The sequence below is a fragment of the Fundulus heteroclitus genome, chromosome 13 (genome assembly GCF_011125445.2).
Source record: "Fundulus heteroclitus isolate FHET01 chromosome 13, MU-UCD_Fhet_4.1, whole genome shotgun sequence".
NCBI lineage: Eukaryota > Metazoa > Chordata > Actinopteri > Cyprinodontiformes > Fundulidae > Fundulus > Fundulus heteroclitus.
This window is the reverse complement of record NC_046373.1, coordinates 15,603,656-15,626,188: the sequence shown is the minus strand read 5'-3', so window position 1 is coordinate 15,626,188 and position 22,533 is coordinate 15,603,656. Positions and strand designations below refer to the sequence as shown.

Sequence of the window (22,533 nt, the reverse complement as noted above, 5' to 3'; positions counted from 1 at the left end):
TCTGGGGCTAAACAGCTGTTTCCAAAAAGCAGTGATTTAAACTCAACATCTGGGTTACGCACATTAGACTCTGGTTGCAACCTTTCCACACACTGCAAAAAGGGAACTAAAAGTAAGAAGAATTTTCCTGAAATGTGTCTATTATTTGTCCTTGATTTGAACAGATAAATAAGATAATCTGCCAGTGGAATAAGATTTTTGCACCTAAAATGGGAAAAACTCGTCTCAAGCATCTTTTTTCAAGTAAAGCATATCTAATTATCTTATTTTAGGGGTCAAAATACTCATTCCATTGGCAGATAATCTTATTTACCTGTTCAAATCAAGGACAGATACTCATTTCAAGAAAATCGTATTTACCTTTAGTTCCCCTTTTACGGTGCATCTTAATTTACAGTCCAGAAAGTATTAACCTGTAGGGTACAACACAGACTGAATGTAATCATGGTACTACGGCCAATGAGAAATGATTTAAACAATCTTTTAGCGATGGTGTGTTTTAAAATGTTCTGTTTTTGTAATGGGGAAACTAAAATGCAGAGGCCACTCCCTCTGTTTTCAAAACTAGTTTTTGGGTAAATAAATAACACTTCAATTTGATCAGCTAAAAATCCCTGAGATCTTTTGTTTTCCCGCTAGAAAACAGCTTCTTCTTTATCATCTCTGGGGCCATAAGCAGCCTCAGGTCTGATCTTTATAATATTGACGTCATGAAAAAAAATGAAATGCCACTAATAACACAAGGATTAAAAGGGATAGAAACACAAATTTACAATAATCTGCGCTTGGCAGTTATAGGTGTTTTTTTTTTTACTTTGCCTGGGATGTTTGGAGCAATTTCTCCCTCATTTCAAAGAGGATCATTGATTAAAAAACAAGATATTTGCACCAATTAATATTTCTACCCTAATTACAAGCTAAAAATTAGTATAATACATAAAATAAATCTGAATTTTAACTTGGAACCTTTTACGTTGTTTTTCACGTTTCTACAAGCGTCTTGTGCACGGAGACTAATGAAAACGTTGTCATGTGGATATTTTAACAAACAAAAAAATCCTCTTTTTTAAAGGATAATTGTTGTGTTGAGTTTCAAAGAAAATACTGCCTACTAGTGGTGTGGCAGGGAAATTACACCGTTTTTAAACTTTCTACTAGCATCTTGTGCTCTGAGATCGTAATAAAAACATTACGTTGATGTTATAATGAACAGAAAAACAATCCCATTTTTAGTGGATCATTGTCTAGTTTCAAAGAAAATGCCGCCTTCTAGTGGTGTGGTAGGGAAATTACACCGTTTGTAAACTTTCTACCTGTGGCTAGTGTTCTGAGATCTTAATAAAGACATTATCATGTGGATGTTTTTAACAAACAGAAAAACAATTCCCAGCGAACACACTGCCTGCAAGTAGCGAGGCATGGAAATTACATCGTTTTTAACCTTTCTACCAGCGTCTTGTGCATCGATATCATAGTAAAAACATCATCATGTGGATGTTTTAACAGAAACAGGAAAAACAATCGCGTCTTGAACTGATCGTTGTCGTGCGCACAAAAATACAGTTTATAGGAGCCAAGTGTAGTGAAGCAGTACAAGTGCGTGTGTTCAGAGCGATTGTTATTGTAAACAGTGGGGTCTGGGTTGGCGAGGCCAAAAGACCAAGTTAGCAGGGTCAGCCAACAGTTGAACAAACAAATAAGACCCCAAGCTGACCTGAACCCTGTCCTCTCACCAGCAGCATGTAAAAGCCAAAAATACTGCAGCTTACGAAAGCTGGCAGCCCTTAAATCTGACAGAAATCTCACAATTTTATTGGTAAATTCAGAAATGTTGAGCTAAGCGTTGTTTTTAGGATTTTACGATCCTTTTAGAATAACAGGGTCTGTTTAATAGATTTATTGTTTTGTGTTAAGAGAGACCATTATAAACAGATTTACATTTGGATAAGACTTTCAACTTGTGGCAAATTAAACACCTTCTTAATTTCAGTGGACTTAATGAACTTAAGTACCTTTGTGACAATAATAAAGAGCAACATTGATGTTTACTTTAACCTTTTTCTTGTTTCGCATGACCAAATGTTTAGTGTTGAGATATTTTCCCACAGAGTACAATGGGACAGACCAACATCAGCAGAATGATAGTGTGCACATTCTTGGATGACTCACTACTTACCAAAATAAAAACAGCCGTATTGAAACTCACAGTTATTTTTAACCCAAGAATGAGAGCAGATGCTAATTTTACAGCCAAATCACAACCTGAAGTCTTGTTTTCAGCTTCTTTTTTTGTTTAAACACTGAAACCACAACCTTTCTATACAGGTAAAACAAGTACACTGTTAATTTGTTAATAAAAATGCTAAATGCCTTAACATTGTACCTTTAAAAAATATTCACACAACTTTCACATTGTGTCACTTTACTGCCACAAATTAATGTATTTAATATGGATTTTATGTGATAGAGTAACACAAAAGGTATAGTGCATAATTGTGACTAAGGATAATTAAAATTCATGTTCTTTACACTTATTTTACCAGATAAAAATGTTAAAGATGTCGAATGCATTGGTAATCAGTGGAGCTGCACAACAAATTAAATCACATTCATTGCTGCAATATCTGTGTGCATTATATCCCACTCGAAAGATTTATGTAAATTCTGTAACTAACAATACACGTTTCCCTGCTTTTGATATTTATATTTATTTTATGTATATTTTTAGTGGATGAAATGCCAAAGCTCACAAAGAGCAATGGAGACACTGTGATGAAGGAAAAGCAAGAAAAGAGCCATGAAAATAATAATTATTGCTATCGTCAACGTAATGTTAGGTGACGGTGTCGTAATTACAGGCTTCCCTGATATCTTAAGGCTCTATAATTCACCCTGCTTCCCTCTTGATACCCATATATTAAATGTTACGCAGTCAAGAGCCTTGAGAGGTCAATTCATAAAGTAAATTTAGCGCAAATAAAGTTGCCAAGCGAAGGCCTTACAGTTTTTTTTTAGGGTTGCTGTCCTGCATGGAGGGAAAACATCTCAAATCTTTTACCCCATCAACCCCAACAAGTTTGACCGTCCCTACCAAAGAATGTTTTGTGGTTTAAGTTTTCAACAACACAAGTTTTTTGCACAGAGGCACACTTTGTTTTTTTCCTCCAAGATTTAAAAAAAAAATGCATAAATTCCCTTTCACTTCACAATTCTGCACTAAATTCTTGTCAATCACATAAAACACCAATGAAGTCTGCGGTTATGACACATAAAAAAGATCAAGGGATGTAAATACTTTTGCAAGGGACTGTATATACTATTAATCATCTCTTCTTTACTGCAAAAACGGATCTAAAAATAAGTAAAATGTTCTTAAAGTTAGTGTTTTTGTCCTTGATTTGAGCAGGTAAAGAAGATTATCTGAAACGAAATCAAACGAAATTTCGTTCTGTACGCACTTTGTGCATGCAAAATGACAATAAAGATATCTATCTATCTATTAGGCCTGTGCATAAAAATCGATACAAAGATTAATATCGATGTTTTAAAAAACGATTTAATATCGATATTCTGGATTTCAATATCGATATACCTCCCAACCCCTAGGGGGCGTTATTACAGCGCGCCATTACTCTGCACAGTGAGGAAGAGCAAGCGAGACGCATCTTAAATCAGACGTTTATACAGTAAAAAAAAAAATAAAAAAAAAATCTGACGTTTGGGCAAATTTTTGGTTTATGTGATACGTTAAATGCATTGAACCATATGCACTTTATTGACCTGTTAATATATCAGTGTTCAATAAATTGAACATAAATATAATATTTGGTTGGTTTTGTTGATTAAATGACTTTGAGCATTAATTTTGAAAGCAATAAATAATCGATATTGGAGTCAAATCAAGCTGAGCTATATCGACAATCGTATCATATCGTTAACTACGTATCGAGAATCGTATCGAATCGGCTCATCCTGGATGATACCCAGCCCTACTATCCATCTATCTATCTATCTATCTATCTATCTATCTATCTATCTATCTATCTATCTATCTATCTATCTTGATTTGAGCAGGTAAAGAAGATTGTCTGCCAATGGAATGAGTATTTCGACCCCTAAAATAAGATAATTAGACACCTAGCACTTGAAATAAGATGATGGAGATAAGTTGTTCCTATTTTAAGGGCAGAAATCTTATGCCATTGGCAAGTCATCTTATTTACCTGCTCAAATCAAGGACAAATACTCTATTTTTAAGAACATTTTACTTATTTTTAGTTCAGTTTTTGCAGTGCTGGAGTTAAGCACAAGTTTTCCATCTAATTGTAAGAGATTAAGTTAAGAGTTGCTGCTGATGGGACCGCACGGCTCCAGCTCTTACCCGCAGTCAGGGGCCGGACACCAGCGACAGTCGGGCTCGGCCACCAGCCACCTCCTCAGCATGAACTCCTCGTACTTCTCCATGAGGGCTCGGTCTCCCAGGATCATCTGGATGTCGTGGGGGTTGAAGCGCTCCGAGCACTCGGGGCAGGTGATGTTGACGCGGGACTCCGAGATCTCAATGCGCAGATACTGTCGCAGGCAGTCCGCGCAGGAGCGGTGGTGGCAGGTCATGATGTCCGGGAAGCGGTCCCGCGTGTGGCGGAGCAGGCACAGGGGGCATTCCAGGAGCTCCGACGATGACCTCGTCCCCGCCGAAGTCGACGCCACGTCCGACGGGGGCAGGGGGGACGTTTTGTCGAGGCCGCTCTCAGGGTGCACGCTTTCAACGCTGACGACACCGTCCACCCCGGACGACAGAGTCCTGGACTTCCTCTTGGAGTCCCATTCAGGCCTGAGTCTCCGTCCGAAGAACGAGTGGAGGGACAGACGGCGCTTTTTAGGGTTCTTCCTGACCGACGGTAAGCTAATGGAGGACGCAGCAGACTGAAGGTCTCGCTCGGAGCCTGTGCTGCCATGCTGCAGGCTGCTCATCGCGCCACAGGAGGCGCTACCGGTGCTTCAGCTGGGAATCACCACATGTGGCGAGGAGACGCAGGGCGGTGAAGGCGAGGGTGGATGGAAAAAGGGAAGAAGATCCGAGAGGAAGGGAGCCGGGTGACTTTGGGCTACGACATGGCGGCAGAGAGCAAAAGGCAGAACTCAGCAGATCGGTGGGGAGGTCTTTGCCTTTAGATTGTAGCTGTTGCAGACTTCTTCTGGGGCGGAGACGGTCCGGTTTTGAGGTGCCTGGAGGAAAGGAAAAAAAAAATTAGGATGAAGAAAGAAACAACAAAAAAATACAAACATAGTTGAAACAAGAGTCGTACGAAACCACCAGGTAGATTGACTCTTATTGCTGAAGTCAGACTCCATTTTAAATAACAGAGAAACAGATAATTAGCTTAAAAAAATACAGTGTCATGACATTCTTTATGTATTTTATGTACGTCTGTCTAGTCGGCCAAAACCCTTCACGTGTCCAGTTCTTCTGAAGTCTCACAGGAATATTTTATCCTGAATGCATGAAGGCGGAAGAACGGGTATTTGTAAGGCAGCTCAACCATGTAGCTCCGTTTTCCGTCTTTCCATGACGGATCATTTTGGAGAAAAAAACGGAGAACTAAGAGGTGACTGCCTAACCACTGCAAACCCAAACTGAGACAGCATTTCTACAAGCCTAAAAAACCTCATTCTGACTAACTGTGGTTTGTCGGCCCTCGTCATGGTTTGTAAGGAGAAGTGAGCCGTCTGTCTTTTGCCTTTACAGCTGCAGGACAACTGAGGGCAAAATAAAAAAATAAAAAAAATACACGCTTTCTGCTGCACAGCCTCAAGCCGCATTCAGTTTGGTGCCATGACTCTTTTCATTCCTGTGCTGACTCGACTTTCTCCAGCTTATGAGGGGCATCTGGGTCATATATAATAATGCACTGGACTGCCTCTGTAAAAACACTTAGAAGTACAGTAAAAGTCCGCAGTGTGGCGTTCTAAGGGGTAAAAAAAATGCATTTGATACCATAGCCAAAAGATGTTATTACTTTAAAAGGCTAAAACACACCAGACTGTTCACTCTATGATCAGATTTCTTCAAAACACACCAGCTCCAACTTGAGCCTCCCTCAAAAGACCTCCGGACTCACGATATCGAGTATTCACGCGAGTATATCATATCAATTATATACCGAAAACCTTACAGACACAAGCCGGTGTGGCAGTAACAGAGTTCTCACCAACACATTTCAGCGTAATGCTGAGCGTTCTCAAAACTACGCTGAAATTAGACCGAGACGGTGCTACGCGCTAAGCTAACAGTGCTACCGCACTGCAAAAACTGATCTAAAAATAAGTGAAATGTTCTTAAAATGTGTGTTTTTGTCCTAGATTTGAGCAGGGAAATAATCTTATCTGCCAATGGAATGAGTATTTTGACCCCTAAAATAAGATAATTAGACATCCTGCACTTGAAATAAGATGATGGAGATGAGTTGTTCCTATTTTAAGTGCTAAAATCTCATTCCACTGGCTGATCATCTTATTTAGCTGCTCAAATCAAGAACAGATACACTCATTTTAAGAAAATATTACTTATTTTTATTTCCGCTTTTGCAGTGCGGATGTCTGTGAGCAACATAGAAAGGTCAGTAAAGCTCTTGAACGTGCATCAGCGAAGCGGTAAACCTCCCGCACAACATAAGCTAACGCTAGCTGTTATTAGCTTGACACAGTCCAATGACGGGGTTCAACTCAGTTTGAGTTGCAACACGCAACGATCCATTGCGTGAATGTATACTGAAGCAGTGAAACAAAACAGCCGCGCACACAACACCCCTAACCCCGTTACGCTGACAAAAAAATACTGGTGAAGACCCTGAGTGATCACAAAGCTAAAAAAAAAATTATTTTTTCAGTATTTTGTGCTGGTTAAGTACACCGTTTCTTTAAAGGCTTTATGGTTTGCGTTGCGAATGGAAGACAATTTAGAAATTATCCTTAAAGCGGATGTGTTTTACGTCGCCACCGCGTCTTGACTTCCTGTCTGACTACAGACGTTCTCGTCAAATTGATGCTTAGATACGACGCGATTTCTTGCTCGGACAGCCGGAGACGCAGTCGCGGGGAGTCTCAAGCGGTCTGCGTGGCCCCGTTCACTTCAGCGAATTCTAATTGCCACGGACATCATCATCATCATCCGACCTGATTTTCGATCGGATCGGATGTCAAATCAGATGTGGTGTCTTTCAGCCTTAAAAGGAAAAGCTGATAACCAAACAAAGCTGGTCACCCAGCTGGTGATCAGAATTGGACGATGTTCTGCCTGAATGGTGACCAGCCAGTTGGATAATCGAAAATGCTATCTTTTTGTGATCTGTACAACCAGGCTGTGCTAACATCAGCACTTGATGTGGAAATTGCAACTGTGACTCAAAGTTAGACATTTTCAGAGTCTGTTGAGGGTTTAAAATAGGGCTGTGCATATACAAAGTTTTATATTTATGTTTTTAAAAACTATTATCGATATTCTGGCTTTCAATATCGATATACCTCCCAACCCCTAGGGGGTGTTATTACGGCACACCATTAAGTTACTGTGCACAGCGAGGAAGTGCAATAGACGAATTTGCAGAATGACCGAGAGGATTTTAGAAGCGTCAACCCTGCAATCATTTGGTCTTTGTCTTAAAATAACTGTAAAATAGTTTAACAGCAACTCCTTTCTCTCACGCACACAAAGTGATACGCCCCATTTGTTCCCGAAATCTAAAACAATGAAGGATCAGTCACAGCAGGCAAGGCAGAAATAATAACTTAAATACAGGCAATCGACTATAGTATCAGAACTAGCTAAAATCAATAAAGGGTGGTCAAGGTTTAAGAAGCACTGATCACTGATCTGTCCCCCTCTAATAAACAAGTAGTTCCCAAAACGTATACCTGGTATATCTCAATATTAACCAAACCTATAAAGATATTATAATCGGAAACCTTTAAATATAGAGATAATAAGATTTAAAACATGCTCCACCTTTAGCAATGACTGTTCTGACCAAACACTCTCCCAGAGATTAGTTAAAGGTTCCACCTAACACTGCAAATTAAAATGGTTTAATGGTCAAATTAATAAATAGCCTGCTACTTTACTACTTTATCTTAGAGTAAATATAAAGTATTTTGTCGGAAGAAACATAACCATTTTAAGATGCCTCCTTGAGATCAAAAGCACTGAAACAGAAAACGTCTCCCACCACTAACACTTTCACCCAAAAAATACAGTTTAAGTCTTTTTTTTTTTTTTTTACTTAAAGGGAAGGACCAAAAAAATCAAAAAACAAACAAACTAGTCTAAGTGATGCTACAACAATTTTATAACAGAGCGTGTTGATTTGTGGGATGGACAGACCAACATTTGTGTAAGCAGAGGGAAGGTTTAACAAGGGAAAAGAAGCAATGCCAACCAGTCTGCAAGTTAATGTGAAATTACAAGGCAGTGGTGTAATTAAACTGGAAAATCCTGCCTTTGCAATGTAGAAAGACTGAGTGGGACTTTCCATGCGGCTGAGGTCAGAGCATGTCTGTGTTTCCAGTTCTGTTGCTCGGAGGGGGGGTAAAAAAAAAAATCACACACTAACACACTTCATACGCCGGGGATGGTGTCCCAGTTCTTCAGACCAGACCCCCGGGGTAAGAAATCTCACGGGTTACATCAGCTTCTGCTACGCGGTGTTATGACCCAACCAGAGCCTCTCTACCGGGGAGGCCAGTCAGTTTAAGGTCACACTATAATTTAAGTGTCAAAATGGAACGGGAAAATAGCAATAAAATAAGTCATGTGGAGCAGCTGTGGTAATGGTTTTAACAAGTATAGCACTTAGCAACACGCAGCAATAACCCACTGGCACCGGTAGAGCAATGAACAAAATATTTCCAGGTCTTTCCCCCCCCCCCCCCTTTGCCTGTAATTCTGCAAGCAGACAATTAAAGACGCACGGCCAACCTGCAGGGAAACATTTGTCGTGACTGCACACTCGAAATCGTCAAAACGCAGCGCCCTAAAGGCGTCTGCTCCTGCTATCTGGGGCTATTTATAAACCCTCAGAAGAATGTGACATACCCAGCTAAACAACCGTTGCTGAATGTTAACAATAAAATTCTTCCACAGAGTTTCCTCTAAGTCTCACCTCCCAAGTATCTACAAGCAGGCAACCGTAAACCTGTCCTCACTGAGGTTTCGAACAACTGTAACTATGTGTTGGAACAATAAAAATCGGCCACGAGGAAGTCAAAATCTAACTGGTAAAGACATCACGCCTGTTGCTACCAGGCTGCGCGGACGACAGCAAGGCAAGGCAAATTTATTTGTATAGCACAATTCAGTACAGAGACAATGCAAAGTGCTTTACATGATTAAAATATAGGAAACTAAAACAGAATAAAAGTAAGAAGGACAGCACTCTTCGGTGTGGATGCTGTTACTAAGGGAAGAGGACGCAACGCTGGGTTCTTTCAGAACCAATGAGAGGCTTAAAATTAAGTCAGGGTAAGAACAGAGATATAAAAATCTTAAAAATAAATAAATAAAGGAGACATCTAGCTGTGTTTATTCAGGCGACATAAGAGCAAGAGGTCCAGCAGAAAACAGGAAGGCTGAATGGAGTGCAGTAAAGTTGCTCTGTTTTATCCCTTTTGAGCCGAATGTGCTCAAATTGAAGACATACGCAGCCCTAATGTTCACACTGCAGGGAAATGTGACCCAAATCCAATCTTTTTGCACATATGCGACCCATATCCGTCTTTTTCAAGGCAGTGTGAATGGCTCAATTCCAATCTTTTCACCCCAAAAAAAAAAAATCCGATCTGTGATACTTCCCTATGTGGTGCTAATTCGGATACGTATCAGATATTTATCGAAGCGTCAGCATTTTGAACGTTGATGAACGCATTATATACAACTTTTACGTCACTCTCCTGGCTCCAACCACACATCCACACACAGCGGTAGCAGTTAGCGCTCCACAGACCGTTGTTAATAGCTGTGCTGCTTTCTTCTTACCTTACTTCATCTTGCTACGATGTGGTCTTTATATTGTCGGGTCACATCGCTCAACAGCGTTCTAATTAGTGTTGCGCCGATACCATTTTTTGGCATCGGCTGTGCAGTATTGGTCGAAATTGATATGCGTGTGTATATATGAAGAACTGCATACTACTTAGGGTAGTAGAACTTTTTATTGCCTACCTGGAATGGGTGACAAAAGTTGAATAAACTTTTGGCTCTCAAAGGCCAAAATAGTGCAACATTTGTGAAATTATAACATGTATAATAGTAGTGCAACAGTAAGACAGTAAAATTACATGAATAATTGAATAATCTCTTTTAAACCCTGAGTTTTGGCTCTGAAATGCCAAAATAGTGCAACTTTCATGAACTTGTATAACATGTATAATACTAGTCAGGAGAGAGAAGGCTGCGTTCAAGTGACATACAAACATCAAAATGGTATCGGTGCCTATTTGTTGGTACTCGCCGATACCGATACCACCATTTTATTGCTGGATCGGGGCCCCGTCTGATACTGGTATCGGTAAAACACTAGTTCTAATAACAAGGAGAGACCCCGACCGGAATCCGCAATTTTTTTTTCTTGGAGGTTTTTATTTTTGTTTTACGAAACTTTAATGAACACTTCTACAACAATTACTTTCGCCAATATTTACGTAAACAGCGCACTACTGTGTGACGTCTCCTTACGTTGTCTGCGCTTGTGAGTCGCTTTGCGGTCCAGAACCGCTCAGACAGAAATCTGATAGCCGTCGCATCTCATAGTAGTATAAACGGCTACCCCCAAAAAAATCTGATTTCAGCAAAAAAAATAAAAAAAAATCTGAATTGAGCATTAACACCTGTAGTGTGAATGTAGCCATGGAGGCCGTCCTTTTAAATACTAGCCATACTACATTTACTAACCACCATTATAAGATGCTAAGGAGAGTTAACATGGTTAACTTCTGAATCCTTTCATTGTCGCTTTACAATATTAATAAAACTCGTCATACAGAGTCTGGTATTTCATTTTGCAGCAGGACGTCTCCTCTATCCTACAGATAAACATAAGAGGTACTCAAGAAGAAAATGCTCTGAAAGCTCTTTTTAGATGTTTCTTTAAAACGCTTACAGAGGAGTTGGAATTGGCAAAAGTTGTAATAGGGTATCAAAGTTTTAAAAAAAAACCTGAAAAACTGAAGCTGGCCACATAGTCCTGACTGATGTATTTCTACTGTGCCGACAGTTCAACGAGTTAATCAACACCGCAGCGTCCACACCTTTTAAAAGTTCTGGTTGCATCTTTTAAGGCCGCTTTGTCACAAGCAGGAAGTAGATACGAAGGCATCTGGACATCTGAGGCTGCTAAAGGATGTCGAAAACAACCAGCCGCAATAACGACCAATGACCGTCTCAATAGTTGTCACCGACACTCCTGGTGTGCGGTTATGAAACCAGAACTGAATTCCTTCGACTTGAACCAACTAACATACGTGGCAAAGAAAATTCACTACATGCTCCTGCACTTCACACAAATGTCCCAATAGTCGTGAAGTTTCATCAGACAAAAATTATCACCATAGATCTGTCATTTCCTGTGTGACTGCGTCCGTGTTCCTCAATTCACTTCTCAATTTCTGAAGAAATACACCAGTTGGCTGACCTTAAAAATACCATGTTTAGTGCTACACATTCGGCCCAATTATTAATCTGTGAGGTTTGGGAATGATAGTCTGTGAAGGTCCAAGGTTAGATTTAAGTGAAAACACATCCAAATTTTCTTTTGTTTGTCAGCTCTGTCTCCCCATGATCAGCTTCTATGACTGGAAATGACGGTCTAAAAATGTTCTTTGGCTGCGGTCAACACGTACGCAAGTTTCCGGTGACATTCCATGTTGAGGACAGATTTCCTGATTATGACAATGCTTTCAGTTCTTATGGCTTCAGACCAAGTTACAGCCCACAAACTTAACACACCGTCCTTTTTTTAATATAACTTTGTTTAATGAGAACATTGGCCCTTTCTACTGCGGCGGATATTCCCTTACGGATGCTTAAAATAAAATAAATAAATAAAAGGTAATCCTGGACACTCAAGGCTCTTCAGGACTCATCAGCCGGCTATATATTCATGTAGCCTGATGCTCGAGTGTTTTCTGTAATAGTGTGGCAATAAACAAAGAGAGGGAACGGGTGATACAGAAGCAAAATGCCTGAGATGCTCCTCCGGGTACTGTTTACTAAACAGGAAGACAGCAGCCAGCAGAGCAAGGTACTTTTCCACTTCGCCTGGGATACCAAGGGTAGCCGCAACGTCAGAGCAATATGTGCAACAATTGCTGCAGTCTATAAAATATTTTATTGTGCAATCAATGGGTTTAACTATCTCCATTCGGCGACACATAGGCCATAAATGGATATAACTCTGGTAAAGAGACACAGTTTAACCACTGAGCAACCGTAGATTAGCAGGGTTCTGAAAACAGTGAAAAGTCATCATAAAGTGAAACTAATAGTTCATAACTATAATAACTCATAAGTTGACTTTATACGGTTCATAACTTAGGTAAGTTAAGTTCAAATGTCAACGTAAGTTCTGGACTCGGGTTGCCTACCTTAACGCCTTCTTACGTTAGTTCCAGTGATTTATTAACCAACTACTGAAATCCCCCTTTTCAAGCCAAAGCTTGTTAAATATAGACTTTCTTGTGAGTTAGTAGTGGATCATGTAACAAGAATGTCTTTATTGTAATTTCCTTAACATACCTGAAACAGGTTTCAACACATGTTGCCGTTATATTTATAGTGGTGAAGATTCTCAGTCATCCAGGTCATGGTCATTCCAAAAAAAGTAAAATCTCCAGGAAGCTTTCTCAATTCAAAAGGTCTAGAGTAATGATGAGTACCAAGCTTTATACTACTGCCCAAACAAAGGCCTTGTAATGGCTTAGATAACATTATTATGTTATCTAATTCATCTGTCTAATATAATTATATTTATAATTAATAAATACATTTTTTTTAAAAAGAGGCAGCATTTGAATGAAAATGTTTATTTAAATTAAATGCAATTTACAACATTGTATGGTAAGTGTAGACAATAATCCAATATCAATATTGCGCAATATAACTTTTATTTAAAAATACATTATAGTCTATGATATCAGTATTTGTTATTGACTGACGTTCTGGGTTGTAAGTCATATTAAGTGTTTTATTTCTTAAAGCAAATGTTTTCAAAATAGTTATATTGGAGTTTTATAAACATGGCAAAATAATTGTCATAGGTTTGTTCAGGCATCTGTTGTGGGAATTCTTGGCAGTATTTCTGGGTGTTTTATTTTTGTTTATATCGATAACATAATTATATTGTATAGACCGAAACTAAGAAATATATTGTGATATTAGTTTTGCCCATATTGTCGAGCCTTATTATATGGAAAAGTCTGGACTTTTTGAATAGACAACTCATTCGGTTATATAAAATGCTTTCTTTCTATTTCATAGACAAATAAAAAAAAAAAAATTACACACAAAATGTGGAATCCTGAAACTTCCCATTGTGAAAAAGCTTGCCAACTACAGATTTGTTTGGCTCATTTTGTAATATTTTAACAAAGTATTTGACCCAATTTACCTCTTTGGCTCAGTTTAAAAAAAACATCAACCTTAGCTTAAGTAAAAAAATTTAAAAGCAGCTATTTCGTGACGTTCTCTTCCTGAGAGGTTTTGATTTCTTCTCTTACTGTTGTTCATGACCTCTCTCTCTTGCTCTGCTTTTAATTTGTTAGTTTTTGGACTTAGTTTAGGATTTGTTTTGGTGCGATCCATTTTCCTCGGAGGTCGAAACTAATGAGTCGAAGATTACTCCATCTCGGCCATTTTGCGTTCCGGTTGTCCACACATTTCGGACAGTAGGAAAAACATGGACGCTCGCACAAAAGCCACAGTCAAATGTACAAATACAGCCAAGTCTAAGAATGCCTTTTAAAGTCACATTTTATTGCAAAATCTTTGCCTTTTTTGAAGCAATGCTGAACTGTTCAACTGAACATGAACCGATAAACAATAGGGGGCGATCCTTCATTGTTGGTTTAGCCACTATGGTTACTGGTGTTAAAGCAATGACGGTAACGCTGTATCTTGTGCCAATAAAACAGAGCTGGAACATCTCATGATGAAAACGTAAAGGTCGCACCTGTATGACTGTCTGAAAGTTACAAAAATAATAGATGACTGCTAAAAACAGTCAAAGTATGAAGTTTTACCCAATGTTGCTGCGAGTAGCAGCCATCATGAATGCCGAAGTCGGGTACCATCCTGTTGCGCCAACTTTCTGACTCGTAATAACGACTTTAGGGACCGTTCTAATTGAAATTTCTAACCTGGAGATCAAGAATTTTGACTACCGAGGACAAATGGAACGCACGATTAGAACCAGCATACCAATGTTTTAGTAGAGCAGAAAAAAAACAATGTCAATCTCAGCCAGTCAAGCAAAGTAGGACAGTTTTTCTCTGGACCAAATGGTTAAAAAAAAATCTAAGTTTAGGCCTAAACTCCTAAACACAAAAGTCTATCATGTAGGAGTGGGATTCGTTTAGTGCAAAACTCCAAAAAAAAACAAACATAAAAAACAAGGCAAAACTAGGGATGATTGGAGATGGTTTAAAGTTTTTGCACACATTAAAATAAATATACCATCTCCACTTAACTGCTTCCTTGCTTTGTCAAGGCAGTATAAGAGATAATGGACTCAGACTTAAAAAATAAAGAAATAAAAAACACTAGGACTCATATATATTATAAAAAAAAATATATAAGTAACATCTGCCTTTAAAATGCTGTCATTTAAAACTTTATAAGGCATGCGTTTTTACACATGCTTAACACATGCTAATATGGGTTCATATGGGTTCTAAGTCACCACTCAGCACAGCATGCATCAGAGTCATTTGCATGATTCAAATTAAAGTTAGAACAGATTAGCAAGCAGTTTGCAAATCTATTCGTTGCGCTCGTCCCGATCAATGCGCAGCATCTAACAACCAAAAGACCTTTCACCCAAAACAGGGGCAGGGGAGCAGGAACCCGAAGGGGAAACAGCCCAGTTCCATTTAAAGTCCAAACGCCAGACACGTCCAGAGCTATTCTCAACGTGTCTGCGGTGCTGAGAACTTGTTCATCAGAAGCTGGTAAAGTTATGGAAAACGTACGCCGTCCCGGACTCCGCTCGTGAAGGACATAAGCACACAGACACGTGCAGCGGTCAGTTTTGGAGACTGAAAACCTGAAGAGGAACCGGTCCCTGTGGACGATCGAAGATAACGTCTGTATGCTTGTAGATAAAACCAAAAAAGATGCAGAAGAGTGAATTTTTTTGTTTCTTTTCACAGCACAGGGATCTTGTATCGATCTGCAACAGAACTGCCGTCTGCTTTTCAATTACAGTAATGATTAAAGGACCGATAATCACCATGCTTGTATCAATCTGGCTTAAAACAAAATGGTTATTTTGACTGTTTACTTGCACATACCACATGCTTAAAATGATAAGGACCACGTACCGGCACAGTATGTGCCTTCACAACGTCCTATGGGAACAACTTTTATATTGTTCTGCAGTCATGGCAAGGACTTTCAGAAAATATTTTCAAAAAATAAAATCAAACAAAAACAATTAATACGAACGCACAAACTCGGGTTTTATTCCGTAAAGTTCCTGTAAGGTTGAACTGACGTCAAAGTTTGACATTTGGCCTTGAGGGTGAAACGCTGCCATTTAAAACGCACCACAGCTTCACAAACAATGTCATGTCGCTGCTTTGTATACTTATCTCAGCATAAAATATATTTTGAAACTTCAGAAACTACTTGTACAAAACTTTGACCCCAACACACTGTGATCTTGAAAATATTTTCATCATTTATTACTTAAACAGTTTTTTATGTCGCACCAGCAAAGTGCTGATAAAGGTTTCATTGCGTATACGGAACACAATTAACATGACCTTTTTTTTTTTGGTCTTTTGTTTATAAGCATATTACGTGGCTATATACCTTTAAAGGTAAGGTATATAGCGAGACGATTCATCACTGTTTCTCTGGGAGAAGCTAATAGCCGTTAGCCGCTTCCTTGTTTGAACCCCTGCTCCGCATGCGCAGTACGTGCTTCCATTACAATCATAAATAAACACGAAAGACTTTATTTACTAGCAAAGAGAGCAAAAACAAATCAGAAAACACCAAAATAAGTACTAATACGCAGGATGGGATGATTTTTTAGAAAAACTTTGTCTGCAACCAGAGTGAGCTACTGACGTATACATAATAGAAATAGTCAAATAAAGTGGCCATTCGCCTTTAAAGGTAAGAGCTTGCTAATTACCTAGACTGTGAGCGAGATTGCTAATAATAGTTACTGAATCATGGCTAAATGTATATTCGTATAAATAATACAAATTACCTTTCGGTTCCTTTTACGTTTTAAATCGAAAAGAAAATAATGACTACGGTGTGTTTTTCAGTTCCTTTGGCCACCTTCTTATTTTGGCAAACAAGACATGCTTTCTCCAAGATAACAGGAAACAGCAAGAGTCGATCAATGACAAAAAACCCCAGAAAAGCTCTGAACAATCAGCCAGTTTCCCCTTTTTATCAGGTCTGATGTGTAATTTTCAACTGAAATGCTACAAAACTTGAATAACCCCGTTTTACATACATATTACTTGCATCAAAACAATAATCTCCCATCCCTTCTGGTGTATGAACGCACCAACCAACAGCTCACACTTTGAAGCTGATAAAAATCTATATCTAGAAACCTGCAGCACGTTTTATTTTCCTCTTTTAAACGTTATCCTCATGAGAAAGAGAAGGAAAAAAATCTGCATCAGTTAAACTCGGTACTGACTGGTGCATCTCCAGACTATTTGGGGACATGGGTGGCGCACTAAATGGAGAGAGAACTATGCTGCTTCTGTTGACTTCAACCGGTGGATATATTAACGGACTACCGGAAAATATTCAAACGATCATAGTCAGCTTATTTATTTATACGTCAGTAGCTCACTCTGGTTGCACACAAAGTTTTTATGAAAGATTATCCCATCCTGCTGGCATAGTAGTTGTTATATTGGTACTTTATGCTTTGTTTTTGCTCAATTTGTTAGTAAAAAAAAGCCTTTCGTGTTTATTCACATTAACGGAAGTACGTACTGGGGATGCGCAGCAGGGGTTAAGACAAGGATGCGGCTAACGGCTATTAGCATCTCCCAGCGAAAACAATGAACAACGGTCCAAGAACCAGTGAAAAAGAGCACAAAAAATAAGTAAATAAATGATTCCAAGTGGGACAAGACTGGAACGTCGCTGGAAATGCAGCATGAACGATAACTGAAGCGGGCGCTAAAGCTAAGCTGCCGGGATGTGAGCGCAGAGCTGATTGACATGGGTAAATGTTCTGATTTATACTGTGAGAATAGTGATAGCAATGCTCGCCTTGGCCTCTACAGTGTGAAGTAAAACCAACATTATAAATAGGTTGATTGGTTCTTACCTCAGTGCTCTGTCCCTGTTTGTGTCTATGAGCAGGAAATTAATTTCGCTGTGAAGTTCTGATACGAGGCTCTTAAGAATTGCTGTTAGATCGGTTTATTTAATTAATTAAGGCTGGTCTTCAATCACACAAGGCATTGCAGAGGGTCAGGCTCGGTTCGGCATTATTATTAGTAGCAAATTATTTTTATTCCATTTTATTTATTATTCTGATAGTTCTGCAGTACTGCTGGTAGATAGAGTGCCACGTCTGCTCATATCTGCCTAGCGAGCCCGGTGTTGGGGTTACTTTTATACTTCAAAAAGGACCATCAATACACTATCAGGACGGACGATTGGTGTATATAACCTTATTTTATCACGATCAAACGCTTTTTGGTCTCTTTTTTCAGAGGCATATAATGTAGCTATGTACCTTTAAATATTTTGCAATGAAGCGGTTATGTAATTTTGACCCAGTGAAGATAGTTTCGGTTAACTCTGAATAAAAGGGGAGCCACAAAGCATAATCCTAATTATCATTGCATATCAAAAACCGATGTGACTGAAACACTGACATAAAGTGACCCCGCAGTGTGTGTGTGTGCCTTCAGCGAGACGATGGGTTGTGTATTGTGACCTTTCAAAAGTAGCGTTTATCTATTTCTGTCCGACTTCATTACAAGGCGATTACAGCTGGGAGAAAGGCGTCTCTGAGACCCAAACAGCGCCGAGTAGAGAGGATCAAAACTACGGCTAAACTGCTTAATACGACGAGTATGAGTTCAGCAGTGTTACAAATTATCAAACACACACAAAAAAACTAAAATCGGAAATTAAAAAGGAGCTATTGTTTACACTTTCCAGCCTGTGTGCTGCTAGCGTCGACATCAGATTTGTAGCAAGAAGCTACTAACGTCCAACTTTGCCCGTCCAAAGAGTTGTTGCTGCTAAATAGCTAAGTGGCGACGTTCAGCCACAAAAAGACGACTGGATTCACTAATTAAGTCACTTTGTGTTATTACGAGCTATAGCAACACTTTAAAGAGTATCGGGAATTTATTCTTTACGCCTAAACGGAGCTGAGTTTTGCAGAAGGGAACGGACATGCTAACTGAGCTAGCTTCCAAACAGACCCCGGAGAGGAGGAAGTTCTTACGTGGGGAGGGAGGGGGGGATGTTACCGACAACGTTTTAGCATCTTATCGTTCATTTTAAATTAAACACTTACCGCTTTGTTCCGATCAGTTTCGAATTACTTCACCACAAAGGAGCGTCCCGCGGTCGCCATTACACACAGAGAGAGTCGTGGTACCAAATGTGTAACACAAAACTTCAGCCAGGCTACGTTCTCCGAGTCCGCTGCCATCAAGCGGCGCTGCTGCGCACTAGGGGGGGAAAAACAAGCTCACTTCCGGTTGGAAGTCACATTTTTCAAAATAAAAGTCAAGACAAGCTTCCTTCGTGCGTCTCGAAAGAAAATATAATATTGCGCAAAATTTTCAATATTTCTTTACCAGTCACCCCGAAAAGTGAAATTCATATATTATATCGAACATAACACGCAGTGTGATAAATTCCATTCAATTCAATTCAATTGTATTTATACAACGCCAATTCATGATGCATGTTGCATGATGCTTGTCGGTACACATGTATGTATGTATGTACAAATGTATACACGAATGTATATGCACATATGTACGTGTAGGTACGTATGTATATAGGCGTATAGGTATATATATATATATATATATATATATATATATATATATATATATATATATATATATATATATATATATATATATATATATATATATAAGTATGTATATAAATAAGAAAGCATGTGCCCATCTCTATTTCTTTTGTATTTTTTTTTTTGTATCCTTTTGATCCATTGTATATATGAAGATTCACTGTATATAACTGAATGCACCTTTCCTACTCTGCACCTTCTTGTAAGGACCGATGTGGCAAGTAAATTTCTCCATTGTGAGATCAATAAAGCCTATCTTATCTTATGTTATTTTATCTTATCTTATCTTATCTTATCTTATCTTATCTTATCTTATCTTATCTTATCTTATCTTATCTTATCTTATGTCAAATTCAATCAGATTATACAGATTGGGTCCAAAAGTTTCCTATCTAAGGAAATCCAGTAGATTGCATCAAGTCTTGACAAGCAGCGTTCACTCCTCATGAAAGAGCGTAGAGCCACAGGGAGAGTCGTCTGCATTGTCGGTGGCTTTGCAGCAATCCCTCATACTGAGCAAGCATGAAGCGACAGTGGAGAGGAAAACTCCCCTTTAACGGGAAGGAAAAACCTCCAGCAGAACCAGGCTCAGTGTGAACGGCTATCTGCCTTGACCAACTGGGGGTTAGAGAAGACAGAGCAGAGACACAACAAGAGAGACAAAAAAGCATAGAAGCACACATTGATCCAGGAATCTATTCCAGGCTTTTGCTACTTGTAATTTTGATGATAATGGCTTACAGGTATTGAAACCACTAAATTCAGTGTCTTAGAAAATTTGAATACTTATTGGAAACTCATGGTGTCACACCCATAAATTCAAAATACCTCCAAAGGTTTCCCGAGCCTTTACATGGTCTCTCACTCTGGATCAGTAGGCGACACAATCATTGGGAAGACTGCTGACTGGACAGATGTCCAGAGGACAGTCGTCAACACCTTTCATGAGGCTGGTTGTTCACAGAGTTCTGCATCCAAGGTCATTAACAGAAAACTGTGTGGAAGGAAGAAGTGTGATAGAAAAATGTGCACCAGTAACAGGGAGAAGTGCAGCCTTTAGAGCATTGTAAAGGGAAATCCACTCAAGAATTTGGGGGAGCGTCACAAAGAGTGGACTGAGGCTAGAGTCGGTGCATCAAAGAGCCACCACACAGACGAATATTAGACATGTGCTACAAATGTTGCATTCCTCGTGTCAAGCCACCCCTGAACCAAAAACAATATCTGAAGCTGGGCTAAGTAGGAAGGGGTTTGGACTGTTAGTCCTGTTTTCAGATGAAAGTAAATCCTGTATTTCATTTGGAAATCAATGTCCCAGAGTCTGGAGGAAGAGTGGAGGCCCAGAATCCACGTTACTTGAAGTCCACTGTGACGTTTCCACAGTCAGAGATGGTTTGGGGTGAAATGTCATCTGCTGGTTCTGGTCCACAGTCAATGCAGCCATGCAGCAGGAAATTCTAGAGCACTTTATGCTTCCCTCCGCAGACAAGCTGTACCGAGATGTTAGTTTTATTTTCCAGCACCAATTTTTTTAGACTTAGATTTGTCAGTTGTAAATTAAATACATAAATCAACTAATAAGTAAATAAATAAATGTTTTTTTTGCAGTGTGTGTGTGTGTGTGTGTGTGGGTGTGATATGATCGATCAAGAAAAATATTATTTGCGATTTCTGCCCTTAATTCAGACTGACGCAGATCGTGGGCTTTTATTTGTGCGGCAGCTTGTCAGAGCGGAACATGTTTTCCTGTTCGTAGTCTTTACCTTGACCATTGCTGATGTTTGTCGTGTGGCGACAAAGCCTCCTAGTGGCCCATGAAGAAAATAGTTACCACAAGCCTACATTCCACTTTTTATTTAGGGTTCAACCTACAGTAACCTTTAACATGTCCTTAAAGCAACCACAGCAATAAATAAACCATCGACAACTTCAAGGTGCTTAACCTGAAACCTAATGATTACCTGATGGAGGGCAGTTAAATGTGCTTGTGAGAGAGGCTTTTCTTTCCCAGGCCGTATTTATTTAATTTTTTTCTATCTAATAATAATAATAGTAATAATAGTAATAATAATAATAATAATAATAATAATAATAATAATAATAATAATAATAATAATAATAATAATAATAATAATAATAATTTTGGAGCAGGAATACTTTAGGACAACACCATATGTACTCACATTAGATGTCTATCAACATTAGAACATTGTTACTCATTATTTTGAGGGAGGTGTTCCTTATTTAAAGACAAGAGATACCCTCACAATCTAAAAGATTTGCGAAAAGTTTACATGGAGTGGTCAATTACTTTCAAATCAAAATGTAGCGTATAGACAAACTCCCTATAATGCTGAATGCTGAAACTGAAATGAAAGGTTCTGCAACGCCTTTTGCGGTTATTATTGCACTTTTTCAAAATATATATATATTTTCCTCCCGTTTTTTTTTTGTTTTTTGTTTTTTTTTTACATTGCTGTGTGAAATTTGAACATTTAGGTTGGATGATGCATTTGTAAATACGTCATGAGTAGATTCAAATGGTCTCGGTGCAGGGAGAACAGGGAGCCCAGCCCAGTCGTTTGTTTGTGAAGTGGGTCTGGTCTGTCTTTTATTTAGGTATTAAAAATAGAATGTTAGACATAGTATGTTATAGCTGTATGTAAGTATAAGTGACAGAAATAAATAGACATATAGTTCCTAGTTATTTAAATACATTAAATTGATCAAGCAAATTCAACTAACTGAAAAGTTAGTCGTTTAATAATTAGTTATTACAACTAATAACGTTTCTTTGGTGAAGTTTCCACAAGCTTCAGTGAATTTTATATAGCATTTCAGGGGGGGGGGGGGGGGGGGGGGGGGGAGAGAGAGAGAGAGAGAGAGAGAGAGAGAGAGAACATTTTTGGAGTTTATAGAAAAATAAATCTCGGGCTCGGTAATTGTGCTTCAAGTTATCAAAGAAAGGCCGACAGTTCCATTTTCTCTTTAAATAATAAACTAATCTGATAATGATCTTATGCCAAAGTTTCAACAACACGATCCAAACTAACATAATCACCTCAACAAAAACAATCTGAACACCCTAGCCAACCAAGCTGAAGAGAGTCGAATAAACAGGCTCCTGTTAGTGAACGGAGCCAAGTGAGTCGAATCCCGGAAACGAAACACAATTTCCATCAACTTGTTTGACGAGAAAGACCCCCTTTAGTTGCGC

The 22,533-nt window shown here is 38.9% G+C and overlaps 1 protein-coding gene across 1 annotated transcript in view; it reads right to left on the bottom strand.

Moving 5' to 3' along the window:
- LOC105935112 (E3 ubiquitin-protein ligase RNF19A) overlaps positions 1 to 18,937 on the bottom strand; it is a 38,562-nt gene extending 19,625 nt beyond the window's left edge. The window contains exons 1-2 of the mRNA XM_036145197.1: positions 18,789 to 18,937; positions 4,382 to 5,229 (exon numbers count right to left, since the gene is read on the bottom strand). Coding sequence (XP_036001090.1) covers positions 4,382 to 4,974 — 593 coding nt within the window. The 5' untranslated portion in view covers positions 4,975 to 5,229; positions 18,789 to 18,937. The remainder of the gene's footprint in view (positions 1 to 4,381; positions 5,230 to 18,788) is intronic.
- Between the last annotated feature and the right edge of the window lie 3,596 nt (positions 18,938 to 22,533).